The sequence below is a fragment of the Manis pentadactyla genome, chromosome 1 (genome assembly GCF_030020395.1).
Source record: "Manis pentadactyla isolate mManPen7 chromosome 1, mManPen7.hap1, whole genome shotgun sequence".
Classification (NCBI taxonomy): Eukaryota; Metazoa; Chordata; class Mammalia; order Pholidota; family Manidae; genus Manis; species Manis pentadactyla.
Window position 1 is genome coordinate 29,627,623 of NC_080019.1, and position 16,627 is coordinate 29,644,249.

Below are 16,627 nucleotides of genomic sequence, written 5' to 3' on the forward strand. Positions count from 1 at the left end.
TGAAGCTACTTTAAGAATTTAAAATGTTTCCAAATGATCTAGAAGCCATCTGGTTTCCTGTCTACTCTTAGTCCACTTATTCTTCCATCCTTCTACCTCCTCATATAATTTCCATTTACTTTAATTTGGTAAGTCATTACTAACATACCACATAACTAGTTCCTAATAGCTTCAATGGAAGGTGCAATAAAAGGACTAGGTTAAACCAGATCTGAATCAAGGTTTCCTCTTTTAACAAATACAATTTTGGTCCGAAACTCATGAACCATGCTCTACCTCAAATCAATCCTCCAAGTCAAGCCAAAGTTGTTTTAAAATCTAAAAATATGTATCAAAAAGACCTCGATTTTAATTTTTTTTTTTTTACCATTTTTAGTTTAAGAGCTTCTAATTCATCATGGTAGTTCATAATCTCTCCCAAAGCAATTACTGGCTTTTTGCAATTTAGACACTGATAAAGTTAAAGGCCAAGAACAAAAAGGGAAGTGGAATATGTAGCCGGAATTGTGAGCCCATGCGTTTCACTGCTTAACAAAATAAAGAGTGAATTGATACTTGGACAGATTAAGCCATCCTTGGTAAGAGACTTCAAATATGTGGTTATTTTTACTAAGGTGTTCCTCTTTCAAAGAGAATATCTTTCATTAAAAGCCTCATTTACTCTGTTCAAAATCTTTTTCTTATACAATGTGGCAATCTCATCCACTTCATGTATATACTGATGACTCCCACATTTTTGCCTTTAGCTGGTTCTCTCTTCTGGCTTTGTCACTTATGCATACAACTTCTTACTAGACATTTCCATCTGGGTATCTCACTGGCTTTCTAGTGACATCATTATGGATCTGGACTCCAACACCTGAATCTCCTGCTCTAGACTGTATCTTGGTGAATGGCACCAATGGCCTAACCTAGAAATTGTTCAGTCATCTTTTGACTCTCCCTCTCCTTTATCCACTGTATCAGTCACCCCGTTTTCCCTTAGTTCTAATAAACAGCTCTTAAATCTATACTTTTTATCCCAGTATCTCAGTTAGAGCCAACATCATGTCTCATTGTGATATTTGCAATAGCCTTCTATCAAGTTTCTGTACCTCCAGTTCTAATTTGCTCAAGTGATTTTTATAGACATTTAAAGATCTCAAAAAAAAACTGATTTGGAAAAAAATTTTACATTATACAGTCCCTGGCACAATTATTCTACAATGGGTGACTGGAGAAACAAGTTAGTTCCCTTTTTGAGTGACATATTAGGGTCCTGCAGGAAAAGAATCAATATACATATTTAAATATATAAAGAAATTTATTATAAGGATTTTGCTCACATGATCATGGATGTTGGCAAGTCCAAAATCTGCAGAGCTAATGTCCCAGTTTGAGTCAAAAGGTCAGAAGCTATTGTTGAACTAGGTGAAGCCAATGTCCTAGTTCAAAGTTCATCCGGCAGGAGGAGTCAGTGATCCAAAACCATCAGGCAGAAGAATTCGTAGGGGAGGGTTTCAGACCTTCAACTGACTGAGGCCCACCTACACTATAGAAGACAATCTGCTTTACTCCATCTACCAATTTGTTAATCTCATCCAAAAACACCCTCACATTAACACTCAGAATGTTTGATCAAGTATCTGGGTACCTTGTGGTCAAGTTAACACATAATATAAACCATCACAGATGGGAAGAGTAAATAAAATGACAAACTTGAATATTAAGAAGTAAACCAAAAGCTAGGTTAGGTAGCTAGGTATGGTATAGATATGCATAATTTTGATGTCAGAAACCACAGGCAAATTATTTCATCTTAAGCCTGTTTTCCTATTCTCTTCTATAGATATAAATAATAACACTTTCTTAAAAGAGCTAATGTGGTTACATGAAATAATGTTCATAAAGCCCCTAGCATAATGTCTGACCCATGTCATACCCAGAATTTTTGAAACTAAACACATTATTTTTAATGCTCAAAATTTCATCTTGACTTTAGCCTCTTGAGGTTTTTAAAAATTTAGGACACTCAGAATATAAGTTTTCCCGTGACATTTCTGTAGAGTTGGTAATGAGCTAAGTTTAAAAAAAAATTGTTTTTATGAAAATATTACACATTGAGCTCTTTCCCAATCTTCCCCACGAAGAAAGTCAAAAAAATACATAAAAAGGGATATAAAAAAAAACACTAGGATGAAGTTCTTCATAGACCATACAGGGCAACACTGTAAGAAGAGCTGAGCTGTGGGTCTACCAGACTCCAGACACTGGCAGTTATGAGTTTTGGTGCTGAGGAATAAACTCAAAGTGTCCATAGAAGGCTCATTGCCTGAAATTGCATTAATCTGATTGCAATGCATTGAAATTAGAAATCAATTAACATGTTTTTTCTTTTCTAACAACACACAAAAATCAAAGTATACAGAACACACTTATGATACAACTAAATAGGGTAGTTATAGGGAAACAGCATGGGATTAAGCAAATAGATCATAGGAACAGAATAGAAAGCCCAGAACCAAGCACTTATATGATAGCTGAATAACAGATGCAGCATGTGAAACATTGGTACTTGAAGCAACAGCTATGAACTACAAAAGTATACAAGATCCCAAAATCACACCATAAACAAAAATAAATTCAGGTGGATTAAACACCTAAATATTAAAAACAAATTTAATTTTTGCAAACACATATAGGGTAGTATCTTTATGACATTTCCTATACAAGACCCAGAAAGCACTATTATCAAAGACTGGTAAGATTACATTAAAATTAAAAACATTTATTCAAGAAGACTTCATAATAAATACAAAAATAAATCACAGGCTACAAAAGATAGTTGAAATATACATAACAAATCATTAGTATTCAAAATATGTAATACCTACAAATTGACAGAAAAAAGACAAAACAATAGAAAAATGGGCAAAAGGTATGGCTTCAGAAATCAAACAATGCATTTGCTCAAAATCCTAGGAGTTACACAAATCAGCACTCCTCGGGTTGGGACACTGGACAAGGGCAGGAGTATCAGGAGGCAGGAGAGCACTGGGGCTACCTGGAGGCTGGCTACCACATACACAAAACAGCATTTTGCAGCACTTTGAAAAAATATATATGTATTAAAAATATAAAAACACAAATTAGAACATACACCACACCTCCAGGACAATGGTTACCTCTGGGGAGAGAAGAAAGGACTGGGATCAAAGAGTTAACAAAACAAGCTTTATATGCATTTACACACATACATACATGTATCTGATGAAAATATAGCCAAATTCTAACATTTATTAAGTCTGCATGGAGGGAATACATGGGTGTGCTTTAAATCATTCACCTTTTTGTTTTGTTTGAAATATTTCAATAAAAAGTTTTAAAATAATGAACCGAAAGAATTGGAAATAAAATTTGCTTTGAATAAGATTTTGTTTTTGTACATTTTAAAAATTGCAATATTCATGACACCTAAGAAAAATAAGCACCGTTTGGTATAGGAACATACACAGGTCTTATCTTTAAACTTTCTTTAAGTTAAAAAAACTAATCAAGAACTATAACCTAACATGCTGGGCAAAACAATTCTCTGCCCATCCATTTGTCTCCTTTCTTAGCCCTACTGTGGGATTTAGAATATAGTTCTGCACACATCTCCATATCTACAAAGAATTAAGATGCCATATCAAAGATGTACAGAAGTCATAACATATATACAAGTAGAGAATTAGTTGGCTTAATCATTGACACATAAACAAGCCACACACAAAAAAAGAGAGTAAGCAATATAAGATGCAAGTAAAAAAACTTTGGCATTAACGTAATATGAAAACAATCACATCATTTAAATTTGATACATTAAAAACAAGGTAACTTCTTTAGAATTATTACTTGCAAAACTCCAGAATAATACAGAGCCATTAATTTTGATAAGGCACTTTAAAGAGCAATCAAACATATAACAACATCGAGTATAAGATATATTACCTATAAAAGCAGTTAACCTTAGAAATAGGGGAAAAAATATGTACTCTTTCCAGACAGGCTTTCACTTTCTGAAAAGCTTTTCTGAAAAGCATCTTAGAAGGGTGAAAAATATCATATGTTTTAAAAAAGCTGTCATCAGTTGAGGAGTTCAAATCCCTGTCAAAAAAAAGGATGTTTTCCTTCAAGTCAATGAGGTTCTGATTCAAAAATTTTTTAGAGGAACAATAATTTTCATGCTAAAAAGGGAAGAAAAAGTAACTTTTAATTATAGTCAACTTTATTTAACAAACATTTAGTGATTGTTATGTGACATTGTTCTTGTTCTAATGGAGATATGGAAGTAAGACAGACACAACCCTTGGTTCTAGGGCACTTGACATAATGGACGTGGATCTAACAGTGGTAACCTCAGTTATCTCCCTTGGTGCTTATTAAACGAAGCTCAGTTTCAAACTCTTCCATTCTTGGCATAGTCTTGCAAACAGAATAGAATAATGATCTACCTAGTTTGCTACTGGTAACACTATGGCATTACTAATATTATCTACTGATGAAATTACTTTCATAAAGGATTCTATGAAAGTTTAAAAGACAGAAAACAGAATTTAAAGAGAAATACTGGCCAGCATCAGAAATAAAATCATTATTCTGCTTTCACATAAATGAAAACCAAGAAAATCTCATTCTGAGTATACAGAACCACTGGAGATTATCTTATACAAATGGTACATATGCAGACATTATAAATGAAGAAGTATGAATTATTACACAGCCAAATCAGCTATCAGGCTTCAATGAATCATAGCCTTCTTTCAAGAGGTTCTGCCATGTTTTAAGAAAACGTGCATTTTCTCTACATTTGAAGGCAAGCTCTTCCACTTGAGCTGATACTGCAGATGTGGCTTCAAGGAGTTTGGTCAGTGAAAATGCTGCCTGAAATTTAAAAAAAAGTAAGTCAAACATGTGAACTTTATTTTTTAAATTCTCATTTTAGAAATAGTATAAAAATAGCTTAAAACCTTGAGTACAAAGCCCAAGTTACTTCTTTTTTTTTTTTTTCAAGAGAATATTTTTTTATTCTTTCTAATCCCTCTCCAAAGGAGTTACCACGCCATTTGTTGTCCGATTGGGTCTTTTTTTAAAATATATATATATATATTTTTTTTTTATTTTGGTATTATTAATGTACAATTACTTGAACATTATGGTTACTAGACTCCCCCTATTATCAAGTCCCCACCACATTTCCCATTACAGTCACTGTCCATCAGCATAGTAAGATGCTATAGAATCATTACTTTTCTTCTCTGTGTTATACTGCCTTTCCTGTGTCCCCTCCCACTACATTATGTGTGCTAATCGCAATGCCCCTTTTTCCCACTTATCTCTCCCTTCCCACCCATCCATCCTCCCCAGGCCCTTTCCCTTTGGTAACTGTTAGTCCATTCTTGGAGTCTGTGAGTCTGCTGCTTTTTGTTGCTTCAGTTCTTGCTTTGTTCTTATACTCCACAGATGAGTGAAATCATTTAGGTACTTGTCTTTCTCCACCTGGCTTATTTCACTGAGCATAATATCCTCTAGCTCCATCCATGTTGTTGCAAATGGTAGGATTTGTTTTCTTCTTATGGCCGAATAATATTCCATGGTGTATATGTACCACATCTTCTTTATCCATTCATCTACTGATGGACATTTAGGTTGCTTCCATTTCTTGGCTATTGTAAATAGTGCTGTGATAAACATAGGGGTGCATATGTCTTTTTCAAACTGGGCTGCTGTATTCTTAGGGTAAATTTCAAAGAGTGGAATTCCTGCATTAAATGGTATTTCAATTTTTAGTTTTTTGAGGCACCTCCATACTGCTTTCCACAATGGTTGAACTAATTGACATTCTCACCAGCAGGGTAGGAGGGGTCCCCTTTCTCCACATCCTTGCCAACATTTGTTGTTGTTTGTCTTTTGGATGTTGGCCATCCTGATTGGTGTGAGGTGATAACTCATTGTGGTTTTAATTTGCATTTCTCTGATGATTAGTGATGTGGAGCATCTTTTCATGTGCCTGTTGGCCATCTGAATTTCTTCTTTGGAGAAGTGTCTGTTCAGCTCCTCTGCCCATTTTTTAATTGGCTTATTTGCTTTTTGTTTGTTGAGGTGCGTGATCTCTTCAGATAATTTGGATGTCAACCCCTTATCGGATATGTCATTTATAAATATATTCTCCCATACTGTAGGATGTCTTTTTGTTCTACTAATGTCCCCTTCACTGCACAGCTTTCTAGATTGATATAGAAACACTTGTTCATTTTTACTTTTGTTTCCCTTGCCCGAGAAGATATGTTCATGAAGAAGCTGCTCATGTTTATGTCCAAGAGATTTTTGCCTATGTTTTTTTCTAAGAGTTTTATGGTTTCATGACTTACATAGATGTGTTTGATCCATTTTGGGTTTACTTTAGTGTATGGGGTTAGACAATAATCTAGTTTCATTCTTGTACATGTAGCTGTCCAGTTTTGCTAATACCAGCTGTTGAACAGGCAGTCATTTACCATTTGTATTTCCATGGCTCCTTTATTGTATATTAATTGACCATATATGCTTGGGTTTATATCTGGGCCCTCTAGTCTGTTCCGTTGGTCTATGGGACTGTTCTTATGCCATTACCAAATTGTCTGGATTATTGTGGCTTTGTAGTAGAGCTTGAGGTCAGGGAGCATACTTCTCCCTGCTTTATTCTTCCTTCTCAGGATGGCTTTGGCTATTCTGGGTCTTTTGTGGTTCCATATGAATTTTAGAACTATTTGCTCCAGTTCATTGAAGAATGCTGTTTGTATTTGGATAGGGATTGCATTGAATCTTAGATAGCTTTAGGCAGGATGGCCATTTTGACAATATTAATTCTTCCTATCCATGAGCATGGGATCTGTTTCCATTTATTGGTTTCTTCTTTAATTTCTCTCATGAAATGTCTTGTGATTTTCAGAGTATAAGCCTTTCACTTCCTTGGTTAGGTTTATCCCTGGTATTTTATTCTTTTTGATGCAACTGTGAATGGAATTGTTTTCCTGATTTCTTTTTCTGCTAGTTCATCATTAGTGTATAGGAATGCAACAGATTGCCGTGTATTAATTTTGTATCCCACAACTTAACTGAATTCAGATATTAGATCTAGTAGTTTTGGATTCTTTAGAGTTTTTTATGTACAATATCATGTCATCTGCAAACAGGGACAATTTAACTTCTTCCTTGTCAATCTGGATGCCTTGTATTTCTTTGTGTTGTCTGATTGCTGTGGCTAGGAATTCCAGAACTACATTGAATAAAAGTGGGGAGAGTGGGCATCCTTGTTTTGTTCCCAATCTTCAAGAAGAAGCTTTCAGCTTTTCACTGTTAAGTATAATGTTGGCTGTGGGTTTGTCATATATGGTCTTTATTATGTTGAGGTACTTGCCCTCTATACCCATTTTGTTGAGAGTTTTTATCATGAATGGATGTTCAATTTTGTCAAATGCTTTTTCAGCATCTATGGAGATGATCATGTGGTTTTTGTCCTTCTTTTTGTTGATGTGGTGGATGATGTTGATGGATTTTCGAATGTTGTACCATCCTTGCATCCCTGGTATGAACCCCACTTGATCATGATGGATGATCTTTTTGATGTATTTCTGAATTCGGTTTGCTAATATTTCATTGAGTATTTTCGCATCTATGTTCATCAGGGATATTGGTCTGTAATTTTCTTTTATTGTGGTGTCTTTGCCTGGTTTTGGTATTAGAGTGATCTTGGCCTCATAGAATGAATTTGGGTGTATTCCCTCCTCTTCTACTTTTTGGAAAACTTTAAGGAGGATGGGTATTAGGTTTTCACTAAATGTTTGATAAAATTCAGCAGTGAAACCATCTGGTCCAGGTGTTTTGTTCTTAGGTAGTTTTTTGATTACCAATTCTATTTCGTTGCTGGTAATTGGTCTGTTCAGATTTTCTGTTTCTTCCTGGGTCAGCCTTGGAAGGTTGTATTTTTCTAGAAAGTTGTCCATTTCTTTCGGTTGTCCAGTTTGTTTCCATGTATTTTTTCATAGTATTCCCTCATAATTCTTTGTATTTCTGTGGTGTCTGTAGTGATTTTTCCTTTCTCATTTCTGATTGTTTATGTGTGTAGACTCTCTTTTTTTCTTAATAAGTCTGGCTAGGGTTTTATCTATTTTGTTCATTTTCTAAAAGAACCAGCTCCTGCTTTCATTGATTCTTTCTATCATTTTATTCTTCTCAATTTTATTTATTTCTGCTTTAATCTTTATTATGTCCCTCCTTCTACTAACTTTGGGCCTCATTTGTTCTTCCTTTTCTAGTTTCATTATTTGTGAGTTTAGACTGTTCATTTGAGATTGGTCTTCTTTCCTGAGGTATGCCTGTATTGCAATATATTTCCCTCTTAGCACGGCCTTCACTGTGTCCCACAGATTTTGTGGTGAATTATCGTTGTCATTTGTCCCCATATATTGCTTAATCTGTTTTTATTTGGTCATTGATCCATTGATTATTTAGGAGCATGTTATTAAGGCTCTCCAGTGTTTTGTGGGCTTTTTTGTTTTCTTGGTGTAATATTTCTAGTTTAATACCTTTATGACCTGAGAAACTGGTTGGCACAATTTCAATCTTTTTGAATTTACTGAGGTCCTTTTTGTGACCTAGTGTATGATCTATTCTTGAAAATGTTCCATGAGAAGATTGTGTATCCTGTTGCTTTTGGATGAAGTGTTCTGTAGATGTCTGTTAGGTCCATTTGTTCTAATACATTGTTCAGTGCCTCTGTCTACTTATTTTCTGTCTGGTTGATCTGTCCTTTGGAGTGAGTGTTATGTTGAAGTCTCCTAAAATGAATGCATTGCATTCTACTTCACCCTTTAATTCTGTTAGCATTTGTTTCACATATGTAGGTGATCCTGTGTTGGGTGCACAGATATTTATAATAGTTATATCCTCTTGTTGGACTGATCCTTTTATTATTATGTAATGTTGTTCTTTGTCTCTTGTGACTTTCTTTGTTTTGAAGACTGATACACGTACTGCAACTCCTGCTTTTCTCTCTCTGTTAGTTGCATGAACTATCTTTTCCATCTCTTTATTTTCAGTCTGTTTGTCTCTGGGTTTGAAGTGAGTCTCTTGTAGGCAGCATATAGACGGGTCGTTTTTTTATCCATTCAGTGACTCTATGGGTTTTCATCAGTGCATTCAGACCATTTACATTTAGGGTGATTATCAATAGGTATGTACTTATTGCCATTGCAGGTTTTAGATCTGTGGTTACCAAAGGTTCAAGGGTAATTCCCTTACTGTCTAACAATCTAATTTAACTCACTTCGTACGCTATTACAAACACAACCTGAAGGTTCTTTTTTTTTTCCCTGTCCTTTTTCTTCCTCCTCCATTCTTTGTATATTATGAATCATATTCTGTACTCTTTGTCTATCCCTTGGGTGACATCTATTTAGCCTTAGGAATACTTCCATATATAGGAGTCCCCCCAAAATGCACTGTAGAAGTGGTTTGTGGAAGGTAAAATCTCCCAGCTTTTGCTTATCTGGAAATCGTTTAATCCCTCCTTCAAATTTAAATGATAATTTTGCCAGATAACGTATTCTTGGTTCATGGCCCTTCTGCTTCATTGCATTAAATATATCATGCCACTCTCTTCTGGCCTGTAAGGTTTCTGTTGAGAAATCTGATGATAGCCCAATGGCTTTTCCTTTGTATGTGATCTTTTTTCTCTCTCTAGCTGCTTTTAAAAGTTTGTCTTTATCCTTGATCTTTGCCATTTTAATTATTATATGTCTTAATGTTGTCTTCCTTGGATCCCTTGTGTTGGAATATGTGTGCACCTCAATGACTTGAGAGACTATCTTCTTCCCCAGTTGGGGAATTTTTCTCCAATTACCTCCTCAATGTCACTTTCTATCTCTTTTTCTCTCTTCTTCTTCTTCTGGTACCCCTATAATGCAAATATTGTTCCGTTTGGATTAGTCACACACTTCTCTCAATATTCTTTCATTCTTAGAGATTCTTTTTTCTCTCTGTGCTTCAGCTTCTTTGTATTCCTCTTCTCTAATTTCTATTCCATTTATCATCACTTTTAATACATCTAATATGCTTTTAAATCCTTCCATTGAATGTTTCATTTCAGATATGGAATTTCTTAATGATTGAATCTCCATCTTAAATTTGTTCCTGAGTTCTTGAATATTTTTTTGTACCTCCATAAGCATGTTTATGACTTTTATTTTGAACTCTCTTTCAAGATTGGTGAGTTCAGTTTCATTGGCCCTTTTTCTGGGATTTGTGAGATTTTGATCTGAACCAGGTTCTTTCAACATTTCATATTTCTATGTGGTGCTGTCTAGTGCCTAGAAGCTCCAGTCTCTGGAACTGCTCAGCCCCTAGAGTAAGGCTGGGGGTCGTAGGGGAGCAGAGCTAGTACCCTGTTTCGTGAGGTCTGCTCTGTTCATGAGGTCTGTATGCAGTCTGGCTCAGCCTTTTCTCCCAAGTTAGTTCTTTAAAAGTAAAATATTTACAAACTAAAACCCCAACTCTTTCAGATAACCTAAGAAATTCTTCAATATGAAGTAAAAGCTTATAAGAATTAGGTCTGAAAGATATCCACTATGTGTGAGGCATGACAAGTAAATTTTTTTTTCAGTTGAAAATACACTCAACAAGATGACTTCCACCCTGTGACCCTAAGTACAAGTATCTGAAGGACTGCATCATAAACAGTTCTTACTATATTTGGGTAACAGAGGCATTGTTCCACTGTTTTTACTAGTAAACACTTCAGGCCATGAAAATGTAAAGACAAAGAACAGATGCTTTGAACTGACAAAAAAAATCAACAAAACCTAACATGCAGAAAATATCCAACTCTTGATGGAAAACTCACTTCTTAGTCCAGTATTTTCTTCACCTACTATACAAAAAAAGCACCGTTGCTAGAAGACACAACGGCACTCCATTCTACAAATTCACTTGAAACCAGTCTTGTTCAGGAAAACATAAGCTGTATCAAGCATTGAGTCTTTAAAAAAAAAAAACTTGTTGAGCAATGAGATGATCGCGTAAATTCACCAGTTTCCAATCTGCACAGGAGAAAGTTTCCACAAAGTTCTCCCAGGATGATTACACCCCATGTACCTAATTGACTCGACCCACTAAAACAAGTCTCATATACTGAAACTGTGACCCCCTGGGGTTGGTAGTGGGGGACCACGCCCACGCACGCTAGTTTCTGGAAATTTGAGACTCAACAGAAACCATCCAGACTGTGCATTTTATATTGGTAGGGAGGACCCTCTTAAAACAGTTTAAAAAAAAAAAACGATCTGGACTACAGGGAAGGTGAATAACCTCTCTAAATGGGTCCAGCGCAAAGCGAGGCTGAGACAGACAACAGCACTATCAGCTGGCTCTGGGAAGCTAGCCAACTAGGACAGCGGGATCCTAACTCCCCAGGAAAGAAATCACAGCCTGATCCTGAGCAGCAAGAGGGAACGACGAGGGAGCGGACAGAGCGAGCACACTTCGGCGCAGCAGAGCAGCGTGTTTCCGGGTTACCGCGGGTGATGGAAACCAGAAGGCCAGGCAAAAAGCAAACAGTGAGGGGTGGGGCCGGTGAGGGATAACCCTCATTCCCCAGCACTAAACCTAAAGGCAAAATCATCAGCGGTGTGGGACGGGACTGGCGTCCCCAAGATCACATCCTCAGGCCCAGACGCGAGGGGCGCGCTCGGCGGGTGCGCGGACCCCAAGCCCCGCTGCCCGGCCACGGCGGAGTGGCCGCCTGCAAGGGCCCCGGCGGACGTTCCCGGCCCGGGAGGAGGCACTCACGTCTCCGATCTGCAGCTCCACCTCCTCCAGGGCGCCCACCGTTCGGCCGCCCCTGGTGCTCGGAACCGACCAGCCCAAACTCACTGGGAAGCCGGGGTAAGATGCGGGAGAGGCTTCTGAAGACGAGGGAGAGAACGGGGTCGGCGGAGGCGGTGACGAAACCCGCGTCTCTTCAGAGTCCGCATGAGCAGGGCGGAGACTGCGGACCGGACCTCAGCAGTCGAACCCGACGCCAACCGTCTTTCAACCGCTCGCGCCCAAAGCCCCGAGGCCCCGCCTCCTCCGACCCGAGGTCCCTTCTCGCCTCCTCGTGGTTTTGCGGCCAGAGATCGCTGAGAAGGTGCATTTTTTCGGGACAGCCAATCAGACTTGAGTAAATTCCCCACGGGCCGCTCAGCGCTCCCGCGCTAACTCCAGGCGCGAGCTCAGGGCGCAGGAGACGAAAACTACGGTTCCCAGGATGCCTCGGTGCGCTCCGCCTCCCGCAGCCTTCCGTCGCCGGCGTAGCTCTGTGGCTCCGCGGGGCGCTCCCCGCGCCTGGTGAGGCACAAGCGGCCCCGTCAACCCAGCGGCCGCGGGGCGCGCCGGGATTCGGAGTCCCTTACTTTCCTCCGCCGATGTCTGACCCGGAAGCCTCTGCGGGCCGTCGCGTCACGCACGGCGCCGGCGCAGAGCAAGGAAAGGGCGGTAATGCCGTGAAGCCAAAGCGCCCGGTCGAGCCCGGAGGCAAACTTCAGCGGAGGAGCTGCTGCTTTGGAGCCGGCGATGGCGCCCCCGGCGGCCTAAGGGTCCTGCGCCCGCCGCGAGCCGCAGGCAGACCTTCCTTCGTGTCGGAACGAGGGTCCTGGTTACAGGGAACATGTTGGTGCCGTTGGCCAGGCTGTCCTGCCCTGGTGAGAGGGAACCCCGGGCGGGGATGAGTGGAGGAATGTCGAGGAGATCGGCCGGACTAAACAGGGCCACATTGGAGTGTCCGCGCCCCTCTGCCCGGCGCTCCTTTTGTCGACTTTCCCTGGAAACCGGGGCAAAGGTCACGCTGCGCGCGTCAGCTGCGGACCTCTGGACATCCCCCCCTGGGTTTTTTTAATCGTAGTTGGAAGAATTGACAACTAGGGTAAAGGTCATGGGCGGTGGAAACTAGTCAAACAGGGCTGTCCTGTGGACTCCCGAAGTGAATCTTCCCAATTTCTGCCCCAACCCTTATCCCAAACAAAGATCAGGTGTTATCTCTTGCCGTATCGGGAATGGATAAAATACTGTATGCAGTTTTTCTCCCTGGCCCTGACCTTACTTTCTTCTTTGCAGCCATCCCACTCCGTTCTTCAGAATTTGGAGTCTGATCTGTCACATCATGATTAATATTCATATTCTGCCCAAGTCACCTGATCATATCTGGAGCCAGGAATTTATATTGTCTAAATTTAACTCTAGAGGCTTATCGTGTTGTGGGTGCTCCTAGAACCATCACGATGACTTGTGAAAATACCTCATTACCTCCCCTTCCACTTAAAAAAAAAAAAGTGATGCAGCTGTATTGTGTTTTTGTTTTACATACAAGAGTTTAAAAATTCAGAATTTTCTCAACTGGCTTAATTTTTTATCTCTAAGTTAATTTCGGTTATAAAGTAAAATATGCATGCTGCAAATGTAAGGATGGTATGTAAATTTCATGAAAGAATTTTGTCAAATTTGGCCACCATATATTAGATAACTACAATTCTGTTTAAAGTTCCTGTTACTTGTTCATGTGTTACTACACCCAAGTGTACAGATAACTGTTAGGCTTTTTAAAATATCAGGGTAATCAGATGCTATCTATCTGTCTACTGACTAATTTAGTTGAAATCATTTTTGGGGCAAGTGCTACCCAAATTCCACCAAAATTACCATTTCCGTTTTCCTTGGATACCTAAATCATTGCCATTTTAATAGCGGATGTTAGCGCTGCTGGTAACAGATGGACACAGTGCTCTGGCAAGATGAATTTGATATGGTGATGTAATGAGGTCTTTGGACTTTCTTACCTCACCTTTCTACCAAACTCAGCTGTGGTGCCTAAGTGTTCAAACCTCTAAAGTGAAGTATCAGACTGTTTTCAGAAAAAGGGTAATGGTCATGACTTTTTTTTTTAACTCCTGGAGGAAATCAGACTAAAATTCTCAAGAAAATCACTTGCTGTATAAGCAACAGAATTACACTTTTGTCTAATACCAAATCATCAGTTTTCAGATGCAAATGATAACTTCTATATACTAAACTACAATGCATTATAAATGTTTTTAGTATCTTTTAATAATATAAGTATCTATTTAATATTCTTTTGAATGATGATATATTTGAATTCTGGGACTGAGTTCTCCCATATATTTATGTATCTTATGTACATTATTTCAACTTAGGAGAGGTGAGGGATATTTAATGTTTAAAAAATTATTCCCATACTTTAGTTTGCAGTATCTTTGCAAGAAAATTAGTTCCCTTGCCACTTTTTAAAATAGTGATTATCAAATCAGATTTTTAATGTATAAAAAAGGCTTTCAAGTTCAGCTACTCTGAATCTTTTCCCCTTCTGCATTCATCATCATTTTTAGTTATTGATTGTCTGACAGAGGTTTTTACTTTATTTAAAAAATTGTTTTATTGGAAAAAATTATATAACATAAAAATATTTTAGTTGTCTGTGCGATGCTAAAGAATAACAGTAATTACCGTATCCCAGGCTGTCATCTCTCCATTTAATCAGAAAAGAAAGGAAGAAAACAAAAACTTGCTTTCACCACAGCTCAAGTTCCATTACCTCTGAGATCATTTCAAATCCAATTGTAGTCCCAGAGCTTGACTGTTGTTGGAAGAATGGAGACTGAGCTTTGCTGGGAGCATCTGAATTTCTATTTAACTGCTGTAAATGGGAACTGTAACTGCCCCACATACCTCATAAGGTTATGAAGGATAAACTGTGGTTTTAAAATTGAAAATTATTCAGTATGTCCATGGAAATGTAAATTTTATTATATATTGCAAATCCATGTAGAAGTCTCCATTGATTTATCTGTTATAGTACATATTTAGAAACTTTTTCATTCACAGATAGATACTTCATTATAAATGATAAGTTAAAAATAGAGGAAGGCTTCATTATTATTACTGTATACCAAGGAATTCATTTTAGGAAATTAAGACCAGAGATTTGCAAGTTACTGGATGAAGTGAAAATTGTAACGAGGAAGGTACCTATGCAGCTAACAAGTATGTATTAGCCACTTGATTTGTGTAAGACATTAACTCCTACACCGTAGTATTTCCAAAGCTAAGATTGGCCATAAACTCTAGAGCTGATGGGGTTGGGAGAGTTAAGTATCCTACTGAAGGTTTGTTTCATTGCTGCTAAGGAATTCAAACACAAAGTAGACAGAAACCAAAGCATGTGCACTTAACCACTGCTTTTTTCCATGTTGTCCTTTTTTGTTTGTTTTGCTTTTAACCAATTTTTTTTTGCAGTTTTAAGTTTAAAGAAAAATTGAGCAGAAGATACACAAAGTTGCCATATAACTTTTCCCATCCCCCATTAACACCTTGTATTGGTGTGATACATTTGTTACAATTGGTGAGTCAATATTGGTACACTATTATTAAAGTCCATGGTATATATTAGAGTTCACTCTTTGTGTTGTACATTCAGTGGGTTTTGATAAATGTCTAATGATATGTATCTCCGTTAATTACAGTATCGCACAGAATGATTTTGCTACCCAGTAAATCCCCTATTACACATAATCCACCCCATCTGTCCTCTTGAACCCATGGCAACAACTAATCTTTTTAAGCTTTCTATAGTTTTGCCTTTTCCAGAATGTCATATAGTTGGAATCATAAAGTACATAGCCTTTTCAGATTGGCTTCTTTCAATATGCATTTAAGTTTCATCCTTGTCTATTTTGTGTCTGATAGCACATGTCTTTTTAGTGCTAAATAATACTCTTATATGGATGCACTATGATCTGTTTATCCATTTAATCTATTGAAGGACATCTCCCAGGTTTTGACAGTTATGAGTAAAACTGCTAATAAACATTCAGGTGAAGTTTTGTTTTTTTTTTTAATCCTGAGTATTTTTTTAATTGTGATAAGAACACGTAATATTCAATATACCCTCTTGACAAATTTTTAAATGTACAATACAGTATTGTTGGCTATTGTACAAACTGTTGACAATAATAACTATATACATTGTCATTGACATGGTTGACAGTGCTGAACAGATCTCTAGAGCTTATTCATCTTGCTTGGTTGCAGGTTTTTGTGTGGACATTTTCAACTCATTTGGGTAAATACCATGGAGTGCAATTGCTGGATCGTATGTTAAGGGTATGTTTAGCTTTGTAAGAAACTGCCAAACTGTCTTCCTTCCAAAGTGGCTGTACCATTTTGTATTCCCACTGGCATTAATGAGAGTTCCTATTGTTCCATATCCACATTAGCATTTGGTATTGTCAGTGTTTGGATTTTGGCCATTCTAATAGGTGTGTAGTGGTATCTCATTGTATTAATTTGCAATTCCCTAATTATATAAGATGTTCAGCATCTTTTCATATGTTATTTTCCATCTGAATATCTTCTTTTGTAAGGGGTCTGTTCAGACCTTTTGTCCATTTTTTAATGGAGTTTGGTTTTCTTGTTGAATTGTATGAGTTCTTTGTTCATTTTGGATGCCATCCTTTATCAGCTATGTGTTTTGCAGATATTTTCTCCCAATCTATGGCTTATCTTTTCATTCCTTCATGTT

The 16,627-nt window shown here is 37.9% G+C and overlaps 2 protein-coding genes across 3 annotated transcripts in view; one reads left to right on the top strand and one right to left on the bottom strand.

Moving 5' to 3' along the window:
• Nucleotides 1-2,746: 2,746 nt before the first annotated feature.
• On the bottom strand, nt 2,747-12,705 carry C1H4orf46 (chromosome 1 C4orf46 homolog). Its single transcript, XM_057488276.1, has 3 exons — nt 12,500-12,705; nt 11,845-12,058; nt 2,747-4,902 (listed from the first exon to the last, which is right to left on the bottom strand). The coding sequence occupies exons 1-3, from the start codon at nt 12,703-12,705 to the stop codon at nt 4,747-4,749; spliced, it is 576 nt and encodes a 191-aa protein (XP_057344259.1). The 3' UTR covers nt 2,747-4,746.
• Nucleotides 12,294-16,627, top strand: part of ETFDH (electron transfer flavoprotein dehydrogenase) — a 40,894-nt gene continuing 36,560 nt past the window's right edge. The window contains exons 1-2 of one of the 2 annotated variants that reach the window (XM_036887915.2): nt 12,294-12,737; nt 16,138-16,209. Coding sequence is in view for 1 of the 2 variants with exons in the window: in XM_036887914.2 (XP_036743809.2) it covers nt 12,704-12,737 (34 nt within the window). In the remaining variant the exon portion in view is untranslated. The remainder of the gene's footprint in view (nt 12,738-16,137; nt 16,210-16,627) is intronic. The other variant, XM_036887914.2, reaches the window with a different exon arrangement.